The sequence below is a fragment of the Carica papaya genome, chromosome 4 (genome assembly GCF_054855325.1).
Source record: "Carica papaya isolate Zhongbai chromosome 4, ASM5485532v1, whole genome shotgun sequence".
NCBI classification, from domain to species: Eukaryota; Viridiplantae; Streptophyta; class Magnoliopsida; order Brassicales; family Caricaceae; genus Carica; species Carica papaya.
In genome coordinates, this window is record NC_142312.1 from 9,499,682 (window position 1) to 9,512,757 (window position 13,076).

The window sequence follows — 13,076 nt, forward strand, 5'->3', positions numbered from 1 at the left end:
GTATAGTAGGACAATACTCTTGAATAAATTATTTTTTATAATTAATTAACAATGATTTTTAATTATCAAACATTATTTATTACTTAATAGTAACAAAAAAAATAATAATATTATAAAACTAGATTAAATATAAAAAATTATGATAACATATGAGAATATATCAGACATTTTTGGCTAAGGATAGTTTAAGTTCTGAATAAGACACTAGGAAAACAATATTATACTAACTCCAAATGGCTCAAAACTAAGACGGTTAATGTAACTTTTCCTCAAAATACTGCATTTCCAGTAGCACATTCAAATCTAGCCATACATCATCATCAGTATATGAGCATATATATATATATATGTGTGAAGTAAAAGACATATATATATATATATCTCTCTCTCTCTCTTAAATATCATCACACGCAAGCAATTGATGAAGTAAAAGACAGAACCTCAAAATTGAACTGTGCAAAATCTATGATTAAAAAGTATATTGATTCATGTAAAACAAAAAAAAAAAAAGGCCTTTCAATTTTAATCGACTCTTCTGCTATCCTTGCACTGTTCAAAACCTCCACCATCAAACAGAGACAAACCCAAAATATTTACAAGTAACAAATCCTCTAAACTCAAAACGCTGACACAGAAATAGGAAAAACAAATCACGTCACTTTCAGAATCAATAAACAACATAAATTCACAGGCTAAATTGCAAATAGGCAGAAATATGACACCCAGCAAAGAGGTATCTGACTTTTGGGTAACTATCAGGCTGTTCAGTTGATAAATGTAACTAGCATCTCGTTTCTTTTGTGCCAGTTGCTGTTATATCGACAAGATTTGGACATCTAAAAGTGAAAGGACGCATCACATATGAACCACTGGTAAAGCCAATCTGTATCTAAGTTTCATGTTTTTAATTTTTTTTGTTTCTTTTTTCCTTTTCTTCCCTCTTTCTTTCTTCATTTTTTTTCCTTCTTCCTTTCAAAATATTCACGTTCAAAGAAAGCAAATAAACAAAAGCATTGCCTGATTCCAAACAATGGAAAAAAGCAATGTTAACAGGAAGGGGGAGAGAGGGGAACCAGAATGTCTGAAGCATTTGTGATCTTTGCTCCTCAAACATCCGACATCAAAAACTTGCTTAAAGGAGCTAATCAATTGGAGGATCGAATACCATTTCCTGCACGTAACAGAGTTATTACTTCTCAGGATAATGAATTATACTATGCAATACATGGAAAAACTATTTTTGAGATAAACCTGGTCACAAACAGGACAAGTGTCACTTCTTTCCATCCATTCAAGAATACATGCAAGGTGAAAATGATGCTCGCACTTTGTGACAATTTTAGGATTCTCTATGCTGTACTCTGCAACAAAGTAACCAGAAGAAACATTCACAATTTCTGTACTCCAAGCATTGCAAGTGCAATACCTTAGTAGCAAAGTATAAGCATATAAAAGAGCTAAAATGGTGCAAGTACAGAGAATTTGGATTCCAACAGGAAATTCAGAAGTTGCAAGTCGCCTAAGAGTTTAAGGCAGAATCACCTTCCAGACAAGTTGGACAAACATCCTCTTCCTCTGTTGATAAAACAACTGGCTGGACCAACTTGGAAAGCTCTGCTTCTAGGTCCTTGGTTGATTCAACATCAAGTTGGGTTGATTTGGAGTCAGCTTCCTTCAAGTCCTCGCACTTAGTTGAAGCCTCCTTAATATTCCCACCAACTGTTTCTTCAACAGAATCAGAATTTAGGGTTCCCAATGCTACATCATGCTTATCTATGCAAATCTCTTGAGATCCTGGGGGAGTTTGTGGACGCCCAAAAGCCACATCAAAAGGGATAGGTGGAGGAGGTGGTCTATAAGCATCTGGGACTGATGTTTCTAGATTAGTATCTACCAGAAGTCCTGTGGAAAGTGCAGAGGCAGCCCCATAATGAGGTGATAGGGGAACATGCTCTTCTGATTCTCTTGGATACTGCAGATGTGGTGAAGTTTAATCACAAAATGAAAAGAAAAGCAATAATTTGATTATACGCACAGCATTGTTGCTGTGAAACAAAGTACATTTCTCATCCCCATATTAATCTGGATTTAATTTTAATTTACTAATCACATGGCCTTGTAGAGATTAGAGAGATTAAGACTCAGCAGTCTCTTTTCAGGGGAAAAAAAAAAAAAAAAGGCTGGCATTCCACCATTAATTTTGCATAACAAAAGTTCCATTGATTGTGCACATATTACTAAATGTACTAGGGTACTTTAAGCACTTAAAGCAAATAGATTCTGGTTTAAAAATAGAAGTTATATGTTTCAATAGAGTTAATTGCAAAAATAAATAATTATTTCTTTACAAGAATATTTTTTATTATCAATATTTCATAATTTAAGTTATTCTACATATTGTTAATTTTAACTGTATATGAAGAGAGATTTGAATGAAATTTGTCAGAGAAAAAAAAGAGGAAGCTAAAAAATTAGAAACAAGATGTTTATTTTTAACTTCTTTAAAGTCTTTTTAAAACCTAGTGAGCATCTTTTACCAACAGAGAGAATGGAAAAAAGAGTTTAGCGCTGCTGATAAACATAAGATAAACAACTCCAAACACCTCCACAATATTTTAAAATTTGAGGTTAATATAAAAACTAATTTGCTACTTGAATCGTACTTGCATAAAATGATAGACAGTTCTATCTATGTGCTTGAACTATCATAAGAAGTACTCCAGATCTTTGCTGCATCTTAATTCATTATTTTCTATTTACAATGATGACACCATTGTGCTCGGCGCTAAATGAGACTGAACTAAAGAAGAGAAGAACAAAAAAAAAATGATATACCTACATAATAGTATGCTGTTGTCACATTTAAGTCAGGTCCTTTTGAAGAACAACAGCAGCAGCCTCCCATTCTCTATAAACTTATTTCTGCTGCCAATCTAAACTCATATTCACTTGGTGCATTATCTTTTGCTCTTCAGAATAGAAAAAACATTGTCAGAGGAAGCACAAATAATATTACGCTTAACGACTTTGTAACCAGATAAAACTCACACATAAAAGATAGCATGGTATTGATGCTGATAACACATACAAAAGCACAAACAAAACAATTGAGCAAAAAGTTTGGTCGAAAAGACTAGTTGCATAAGAAGTCTTCAAGAACAACTGAGACAACAAAGGAAACAAGCACACCATAAACACAGAGAGATGCATCTCATGTCATTGGTTCTCCCAACTCCAGGCTATAGTAGTAAAATCAGCCTTTAATAATGACAATGGTAACAATCAGCCTTTAAAATTCTAGAAGGTTAATAATGACATAATGATTGGTATACAAACTTGTGCGATGCACATAACAACCTAATGCTAAAGTTCTCTTAATCGATATTGGTAGGACCTCTGCAGACAAGCAAGAACATTGCTTTTCATTCAATCTCCACATACTAGGCATCAAGATCTATTTGTAGCCCCTATAACTGAACTGAGTTTATCTTTCTCAAATTACATCTCTCGAAAATACAGGCTCAAGAATATTAAACTAAAATTCAAGACTGTCGCGTTTTTAATAAGAAAATCTAAAGAAACAGAAGACATGGTTTGACGGAAACAGAAATCCTAGTACAGATTTTGTGTGCAGCAATTAAATACAAGTGGTCCTACCAGTAAAAAGGCAGCAAAACTGAACCCATAAAATCAATAAACATTCATTTCTTGATAGAACCGACCATTGCACGAAGCTAGAAGGGAAGTTCCAAAAGAAGAAGCAGCAGAACACAACAAAAATCATATGACTATAACCGAAAGAGCTCAATCATCAAGTTCTCCCTAAAACAAGCCTAAATCCACTCATCAGTTACAAAACGAATATTGATAGCTAAAGCACGGAATCACCCTCTAACCAATTCAAAAACATAAATAACTCCAAAATCACACAACTGTAATCGAAATCCAATCGACAGAACCCTAAGCGATGCTATTATAATCCATAATCCATCAAAAACCACAACGGCAACTGAGCGAATAAGGAAAAAAACAAAACACAGCTGTACGAAATTCAGAGACTATCTCAGCTTAAAAAAAAAAAAAAAAAAAAAAAAAGAAAGCAAAGCCATCAAATAAGACTGGGCAAACTAGAGAGGAAAAAAAAAATTGAGAGGGAAAGAGAGAGAGGTAATCGATGAATACAAACACAGATTTTATCGTTTTCGCGTACAGAGAAACCTACAAATGAAAAAAGAAAATGGAGAGAAAGCACGTGAAGGTAAAGAGAGTTTTCAACATCATTACCACAACTATTCGATTCTGAAAGAACTTTCAAAAGAAGGGCTGTTTGCAGTTGCACTGAGAAAGGTGGACTCCTTTATTTATAGTTTCATTAATTAAATATTAATTTTTAATTTTTTTAATAATTTTACTCTGTGCAGTTAATGAGTGGGTTTTACTCTCCCTAACGCTTCCTACTTTGACCGCTCTAATCTACTTGCTGCATCGTGTCGTGACAGCACGTAGGTAGCCAGGAGATTAGCATATTGTGAGATTTAGTTTTGATTAACAACAAGATTATCCTTAAATCAAGTAATTTGTTTTTAATTTATACACAAGGATGATGATAAATATGATATTTTATAAGAATTGAAATCGTCTGCTCTAAATTTATATTTTTTATTTATCAATAAAAATATATTCATTACATACTGATAAACTAGCATGCAAATTAATTAACATTTGTATTGATTTTACTCGCAAAATAAAAATAGTAAAAAAAAAAAAATACAATAGTAAATAAAGAAATGTATGAGATATTAGCGAGGGAGATTGAATAACAACATGTTTCTTTTTTTTTTTCAATTGAATAACAAAATGTTTTTTTTTTTTCTACTGTATAGACCTTTTACAATGGCTATTCCTTTTTGTTATTCTTTAAATATGCTTTTTAAATTCTATTTTATATTTATTTACACATTCATATTAACCTCAAATAAATCCCATATTAACTTGAAGACAAATAGGTACTTCCAAGATTCACATTTTCAGCTTTTCTGATGGACACGTGTTAATCATTTTTTTTTTTTTTTTTACTTTTACCTTTTTCACTTTTAATTTTTTAATTATGATAATAGTTTAAATGTGTTAAGCTTGTGTTTTTCTTAATAATATAATTAAAATATTATATGTAATTAATAGTAATAGTAAAGTGAATTTTAATTATGTTAACATTGTTGGACTCTCGCATCTCACAAACATAAAGACTTATATATTTCCTCTTTTATACGCTAATTTATTTTTTTCAACATTTCACGAGCTCCATTCTATTTATCGATTAAACTCAAATAATTAATTATATAATTAAAATACTATGTCATAATATTTTTGTCAGGATTAGAGATAATAATTCTAAAAATAAATAAAATTAAAATAGATGGGCTCTCTATTAACACCCTAATAATACTTTTCTGCTCACAATGCCAAGGCCTGAGCTAGGAATTTACATGAATACGTTGAGAGAGAGGAAGAAAATTTATGGTTGGTTTTGTTCGCACATGATTTGATTATATATGCATTTTCATGTAAATTAATTATTACCTTTCAATTTTCATATTAATTTTAATACACCAATTAAAATTACCATTTTTTTAATACGATATTATGAATTAAAAGTAGGTTAAAACAACACATTCTAAACTCCATAAATCTACATTAATATAATTTATACACTTAAGTGTGAATTCAAAAATGAAATTTCTATTCTATTTTTGAACTTATATTTCAATCCTCAATTTCAAAAAGCATATTTATTTTAATATAAGCCAACATTTTTGTTACATAAATTGAGTTAAAAGTGCCATAAAAGCTTATAATATTAAATTAAATAAAAATTCAGTACACATTCATAGAAAAAATAAATACGGAAACGATTGATTATTATTATTTTGGTTGGAAAGCCAAGAATGGAACGGAGAGGGAGGATGTCACATCCCACATTTGATGTTTTAATTATTAAAATAAATAAATAAATGATTGTGAATTTTTTACGTCCACATCACCCAACACTCGTGACACCAAATGCCAGCCTGGCCTTCTACTACTATTATAATTATTATTTTCCAATTTCTAATATTAATCCAATTATATAATTACCTATGCGGATGTGATCGTCTCCTACAACCATTGGAAACAGTTTTTAAAGGTTCAGTTGCCACAGTCCAATCTCAATTTAAATTTTTTACTCTTACCAAATCTACCATCAATCCATAGTTTAATTTGATCCATCAACCAATGCCAGCTTTTTTTTTTTTTTTTTTAAGTCACATTCAAATCTATCCACACCCATCCTCATTTTTGTAGACATACAAGTGCAGGGTTAAGAGTTCTGGAAGAAATTGGGATTGCCAACTAACCCTTCTTCCCACATTAACCTATGATTAGATCCTGACCTAAAGGTTAGAGTTTATACGTTATATAATTATACAATGCATTTTAACATCCAAACCTCCTCACTGCCCGCTCTTCTTCAGTCTCTTTGCCGCAACTATGAACTCAGATATCACTTGTGCCTCGTTACATCGCACCTGCACACCCAACCATGAACTAGAATTCAGATACACATAATACATACATGGTGCAGTCATGTCTCAGTAAGGATCGGCTTGTGTTTTTGTGGGTGTGATAGTGTGGGAGGGAACGAGAGAGACCTGTGAAATAAAATGTTTCTGTGCAGCCCTCAGCATCTGTTCCCTTGATGAATCAGAACCGATGCCAGCCTAGAGTTTCATAATTGAATAGATTTCAGCTGAAATCATATTATCTAAACCTTCTCAAGGAAAGCAAATTAAATCTGACAAGTCAAACATAACCTACAAGGTTAAAGTGTTTGCAATATCTCCCCAATGAGCTCGTTTCCAACTTTGCCAGGTTCACTTTCTGAAAGCAATTGGCAAACGGAATTAGTATTGCAGTATATTCTCCCTTTCCACTCCCATAACTGACTTTAAATTATGCAAAAATATTATAATTCTGCCAACTATGCAAAATAAACCAAATACCATAATAAGAATGTATTAGATATTGTTGTAATCTCAGAATAATTTCAGCCAACAGTTCCAACATCAATATGGTTATTTTCATGTTTAACAATCTCAGTTGCAAGCTGCAAACAGTCATGCTATATATCAACATATGTATATTCAAGTCCTTACTGGTTGAGGTGCATGAATAATGGACTGAACATCTCTGTAACTACTGCGATTAGTCTTTGTCGATGAAGATGGAATCCATGGCCTTGTTTGCCTAACTCTTGGTTTGCTAAGTCTATGAAACTCAATACCACTAGCTGCCAAGGGAAAAATATAATTTAAAGACAACTGCAAGTTTAGATACTTGAATGCTGAATCTGATAGGTCATAAACTCAAAACTGAAACTATGGTTTTATCAGGCATAAATTGATTAGCTTACAAAAATCATGATCCTTTTCACAAATGTCTGAGCCACTGCTGGAGTTATCAAAATCATCTTCATCTACTTCATTTCCAGTAGGATGTTCCAAGACAGAGAGTGCATTCCTCTGCAGCTTAACCTCAACACCATTCTTCAGAACCTGCACAAAGAAGAATTAGTGGTCTTAAAAAGTACTGCTCACATGCTAACTATATGATAAAGCTAGTCGAATTGCCAATAAACTGACAAGAGGAAAGTAACAATACATATTCAACTGAAAGATGAATATTCAACTTCAAGCTACCAAGTAACAAAAGAGACACCCATAAACCACCAATAATATGGATATGGATAGAACATATTTGACTGAAAGATGAGAGTATCTGAATTGACTAATTGTTTGACGTTTAATCCCATAAAAATTTAATTAATAAAGGTACTTAGCAGAGAATAATCTGTCAAATACAAGTTCTGGTAACCTCCTATCAGAATTGTGCATCTGCATACTGAGATCAAATCCGCAATCTATGAGTCAAACATTATCCTGCCATTTCTTTTTTAGGTTTGATTTTTGAAATCAACTCCAAAGAATTCAATTAATTTTAATAAACTAATCTATTTTTAATTAGTCTAACTGCAAACAGAGCTGAAGTTACCATATCTTCTCACAAAAAAAAATCATCATAACAAGGTACTGAAGAAAGGAATCACAGATTTCCTCTACTGCAAAAACTCTAGCTTCTAGGTTTTGTAAGAGATGGATATTCATCTTTGAAGGATTCATAAAGGCCCTTTTGGAGGAGAAGAAAACGATAACTACCACAAAATATATTATTAAGTATAAATTTCATATTGAAATTGTCACGTGTAATAGATTCGAGTCATATATGCCATGTGATAGATTGAAATTTTAGGTTTTTATAAATTTATAGACAGGGGTTTTATATTCAGACAAGATATAATTGTTTAGTTCCCCATGTTCTTTTAGATTTGGGGACAGTAGGCAAAATTACATAAAGAAATTACTAGTCACAAGCAGTCACTAGCTTCAGAACGTGAGGAACGTCCAACTTACTTGATTACTCATGGAAGACTGTGAACAAGATGAGTTATGAGACGAGACAGCTACCTTCAATCTCGGGGAAAAGATAAAGCCCAAACCCTAAATCATAAAAGAATATATAGCCACGTCTAGCCAGTCTTTAAGTCATAATAGGGCAAGTAGAGAAACCGACATAGAATAGAAGTCAGTATACATGGCAACTAAATACCGCTTCAGATTCCATCCGACTTAAGTTTTTAGAATAAAACAATTAAAACTAAATTAACGTAGAGAAAAACACCTAAAGGAAGCAAGTTCTTTTACCCCCCAAAGACTAATACGCTTATGTCGGAATGCTAAAGACAAATCCTGGGATCATGACGGAATAAATTCTTCGGGATACTTGTGAAAAAATACAGAGCTAGAAAATTGTTATTTGCTTTTCGTGATGATACCTAATCAATAAACTGATTAAAGATGAAATACCATTAAATTAGTGCTCATAGTGAGTTACAAGGAAAAACAGGCAGGAAGGAAGAAATACCAGCCAATGCCAACCACCGAGCCCGACAGCCTTCTTCACCACACCTTGCAAGCCCACCAAAACAGACTTTGTTCTGTTGTTTCCTGTGACAATAACTTTGGTGTGCCTGGGAAGAACAGAGAGCTCTTCATCGCCACTTTCCTCACGAAAAGGTGAGAGAACTCGAGCTGAGCACAATTCAGACTCCAGCATTTCGTTGACCTCAATTTCACCCGCCAAATTTTGGATAAATTAAGCTTTTATAAATTAAAGAAAGAGCAATTGACAGGAATCCAACACCCAAAATCTCTAAATCTCCCGTCACCAGAAAAAACCCGATAGTTGGCTTAAAGATAACCCATCAATCAAACACAATTGGCCAGCTTCTTTCTCAAAGGGTTTTGCTCGTATTAGTGGAATTTTAGCAATTGGCCAAAATTTGCCTTCTAAAACAATACTTCTGAATACTTCTCTTACAGAGTGGAAATGAATCCTTCCAATGAAAATTCCTGTAGAAAAAAATGCACAATCGTCATGAAAAACCCAGACAGAGAGAAATTAATTTCCATTAACAGAGAGAGAATATCCTATTCTGACACGAATACTTTGAGGAAGCGTTGAATGCGAACAGCCTCGATGAACGAACCCCGTCACTGGTTCACGGGCTCAGTTTGATCGCAATAAATGGTCCAAATTACAAGTATTCAAGCCCAAGCCACAGTGGTGTCACAATTGAAGCTGAAAATTATACACTCAAGGTCAATTTAAGTAAATAATAATCAATAAATAAGAACTAACATTGATCCCACTCAAAATAATTTCCAAATAAAAAAATAGTTGATAAATACAACAATTTCTAATCCAATCTGAACCTTTCTAAAAAAAAAAAAAATTGTATAACAGAGAACTCGTTTGGTCGCAGGGAAAATTTCAAGAGGGAAGAGAAGAATATCCAAATTTAGAAAATCAAATTTGTCGAAAATCTAAAGCCAAATGGTCAGAATATCCAAAAGAATGATGACACTAATAAACCTTATAGTTAATTACAATGCAACATTTGCTATAAAAAGCAATGCAATGTTAATTCCTTGTTGAATTTTCCAGGAAAACTGAATGAGGAGAGAGAGAAAAAATCGACCCTGATTAAAAGCCAAAACCACTAATTTTGAGCTCGTTATGTTTGAAAGCATGCGAGTACAGAAAGAAAAAAAAAAACAGTAAAGAAGAAACATGAAATAAAATCCTTGAGAACCGAGTTTGTCTTTCTTTATGCACAATATATCTGTGTCTGAAAAACAAGCAAAAGGAGTATCATCAACTCAGTTCAGGGAATGAATTGAATGAAGGAATTGTTGAATAAAAAAAAGCAAAGAAGAACAGAGAGGTTTTAGGAAACATAAAAGATGAAGAGTACCTGTCTGTGGGAATAGAAAGTTTAAACCATGCGCGAAACCGGAGGATTTCGGGGTGAGGTGTTTGGGGTTTATATCGGATCAGAGAGTTTAAATGCAGTAGGAATGAGATTTTGAAATGAGACCTGAAAATGCACAGCTTTTGAGAGAGAGAGAGAGAAAGAGGAAGATAATAAGGTAAAATAGATACACACAAACATCAAATACAGAGATAATATATATATATATTTAAGAAAAAAAAAGTAATTTAAAAAAAATATATAAATAGAAATAGAAGAAGAGAAGCAAAGCACACACTAAATGCTTACCAACTGCCATGGAAACGACCTGCCATGTGCCGTACGGTCACACATTTTATCACCGGCTTGACTGGTTTATCGGTCATTGCCTGTTCCACTCTTTCTTAGCTCGGCTTTCAAATGCACGAGCTGCGTTTTTAGCGTGGCGTTTTGTCGTATTCTGGGAGCGGGAAAATCGTTTCTGGGTCCACTGTATCTTTGCTGCCATGATCTCGTGGGTCCCGGTTAAAGTTTATGCTGCAACTATTATCTGCATTTATATATATATAATATATATATACCTGTACATTTTTTTTTAAAAAAAAAAAAGCTTACATGAAAAATTCATCACATTCGTGTATATAAATAACATATAATTTCTTTTTATTTGAATTTATTTATTTATTCATCGTGGGTAGAAATGAGAGTAATATTATATAATTTGGTTACTCATCAAGTCCCTATTCCTAATGGGACACAGATTTAACAAAATTACACTTTTTTTGTAATATAATAATAATATTAATATAGTCAAATTCATTATATTACATTTATTATTACTTGTTTATCAATTGATTTATAGAGGAATTCCGTTTTTTTTTAAAGTAATGAAAAGAGTATGTTTTAAGTTTTCTCCGACAAGTTTTCTATTTCAAGCATGAGTCATGCTTGAAATTTAGTTTCCATTTCCATTACCACTTGTATTTATTCACATCGATGTTTTGATTGCCTTGTGTTTATTCCACCTCCTTTTGTTACTTCCAAACTGTTTCCATCTCCCCTTGCTCCAACCCTTTTCTTACTTAATCATCTTCAGAAGCCAAATATGACATCTCGTGAAAATCTAGACCTAATTATCCAACAAGCTAGTATGTTAACTGGCACCAATATTAATTATAACCATAGAATCTGATCAGTTACAAATAAACTTACCTAGTGCTCTTTTAGTTAAACTCTTATCCACCTCTCAATAATCTCGTCAGCTACCTTCTCTCCAATATAGCATAATATTTAAAAAGCACAACAACTAATTGAAATTTTGGGACTTCAACTAATTTGTTCTTTTCTATTTTGAACATCCTATTATTATAATAATGTTTTAAACTAGGGTATATAGTCTATCAAAGACAAACCTTGTATTGTAAAAACATGTATCCATCATATAGTAGTGAAAAACATAGATTTCAACACAACAAAACTTTAGTTTAGAGTTAAATACCTCCCTTTATGCATCTCAACTAAGCATAATGCTTGTCAAATAAGCACTCTACTAGGCTTGGTCTTAAATATTAAATTTGTGGGGAGTTTAAGTTATTTGGTTTGATTGTATTCATACTCGACTAAAATTTAATTTTATTAATCCTTTAATAACTAGTATGTTTTTAGCTCTAGGCAAAAAGGAATTATGGGTCCATTTTCAATATAAAATGATTTATTAATTTTGTTATATATATGGGTATTTGCACTATAATTCTCTTTTTTGTCCTATCACTAAAGTCAACATTTTCATATCCCCTAAGGGTAAATTCCTAAAACTTTTTAGCCATTGGAATAAAGTTGACCCCAAATTACCTAATTATCAAACAGCATGGTCATAGGGAGCCATCTTATAATAAAACCTTTCTCCATTCTCTATACGTGGTAGCTCAAGAGCTTTTCCAAATGATTCACATCCCTCATGCCCTGTTAAGCCCTTTATCTTACTCCACTTATTTAACTTATACCCGTATCTCCCTTATAGACCTCATGGGGCCCCTTTTAGATACATCTCACCTCTTTCCAACATGATTCGTTAACCACTACTCACCCTATACCCTATCTTTATCACATTTCATCCACTCACTTCCTCCAATAGACAAGTCATCAACCCTACTTTTTTCACCTCAGCTCCCCCTAACACTTATATTACCACTTTAACAAATTCCCTATCATTATCCCCTTATCCCCCTATTCCACCTCCAACACTCTCTTTTACCACCATTACTACCTTATAAACCCTCTCCCCGAATTATCCAAGCCACTGACCAGCCCACAATAAGCCTAATAAGGACTACTATCCGCAACCCTAAAAGGTGCGCCAATCTCACCATCACTACTCATTTTAGAAAGAAGTTTAAACCAACTCTTGCCAAGTCATTCCTCTACCTTTCTACCTATTTACATTTTCACTTTTTTACTTATCACCCCAGATTTAGTCCCACCATATAAAAAGCCCCTTGAACTCGCACTCCCTTTAAACAGATTGCTTCCACTTAACGCTCTACCCTAAAATCCACATCCAAATTCATCTCCCTCCCCCCCCCCCCAATAATAATATTATGACATTGGTGAACCATCACCAATTCTCTCTCAATAAAACTATTAGTTGATAATTATCGTGGCTTAGACT

General features: G+C 33.0%; 2 protein-coding genes across 9 annotated transcripts; both read right to left on the bottom strand.

Annotated features, from left to right (window-relative positions):
- Positions 1 to 422: 422 nt before the first annotated feature.
- Positions 423 to 4,372, bottom strand: LOC110806490 (RING/U-box superfamily protein). Of its 5 annotated transcripts, none has more exons than XM_022031376.2 (5): positions 4,285 to 4,372; positions 2,840 to 2,969; positions 1,543 to 1,972; positions 1,252 to 1,361; positions 423 to 1,171 (listed from the first exon to the last, which is right to left on the bottom strand). In XM_022031376.2, the coding sequence occupies exons 2-5, from the start codon at positions 2,903 to 2,905 to the stop codon at positions 1,142 to 1,144; spliced, it is 636 nt and encodes a 211-aa protein (XP_021887068.1). In that variant the 5' UTR covers positions 2,906 to 2,969; positions 4,285 to 4,372; the 3' UTR covers positions 423 to 1,141. The 5 variants fall into 5 exon arrangements, with proteins under 5 accessions (XP_021887068.1, XP_021887070.1, XP_021887069.1 ...); XM_022031378.2 differs by lacking the exon at positions 4,285 to 4,372 and adding an exon at positions 4,187 to 4,284; XM_022031377.2 differs by lacking the exon at positions 4,285 to 4,372 and adding an exon at positions 4,183 to 4,280.
- A 1,935-nt stretch (positions 4,373 to 6,307) lies between these two features.
- Positions 6,308 to 10,609, bottom strand: LOC110806496 (uncharacterized). Of its 4 annotated transcripts, XM_022031387.2 has the most exons (10): positions 10,412 to 10,609; positions 10,250 to 10,285; positions 9,595 to 9,735; positions 9,019 to 9,506; positions 8,508 to 8,594; positions 7,451 to 7,592; positions 7,194 to 7,327; positions 6,856 to 6,918; positions 6,690 to 6,758; positions 6,308 to 6,566 (listed from the first exon to the last, which is right to left on the bottom strand). In XM_022031387.2, the coding sequence occupies exons 4-10, from the start codon at positions 9,208 to 9,210 to the stop codon at positions 6,492 to 6,494; spliced, it is 762 nt and encodes a 253-aa protein (XP_021887079.1). In that variant the 5' UTR covers positions 9,211 to 9,506; positions 9,595 to 9,735; positions 10,250 to 10,285; positions 10,412 to 10,609; the 3' UTR covers positions 6,308 to 6,491. The 4 variants fall into 4 exon arrangements, with proteins under 4 accessions (XP_021887079.1, XP_021887078.1, XP_088073916.1 ...); XM_022031386.2 differs by lacking the exon at positions 10,250 to 10,285 and having other exon boundaries at positions 9,603 to 9,735; XM_088217790.1 differs by lacking the exon at positions 10,250 to 10,285 and having other exon boundaries at positions 9,597 to 9,735.
- Between the last annotated feature and the right edge of the window lie 2,467 nt (positions 10,610 to 13,076).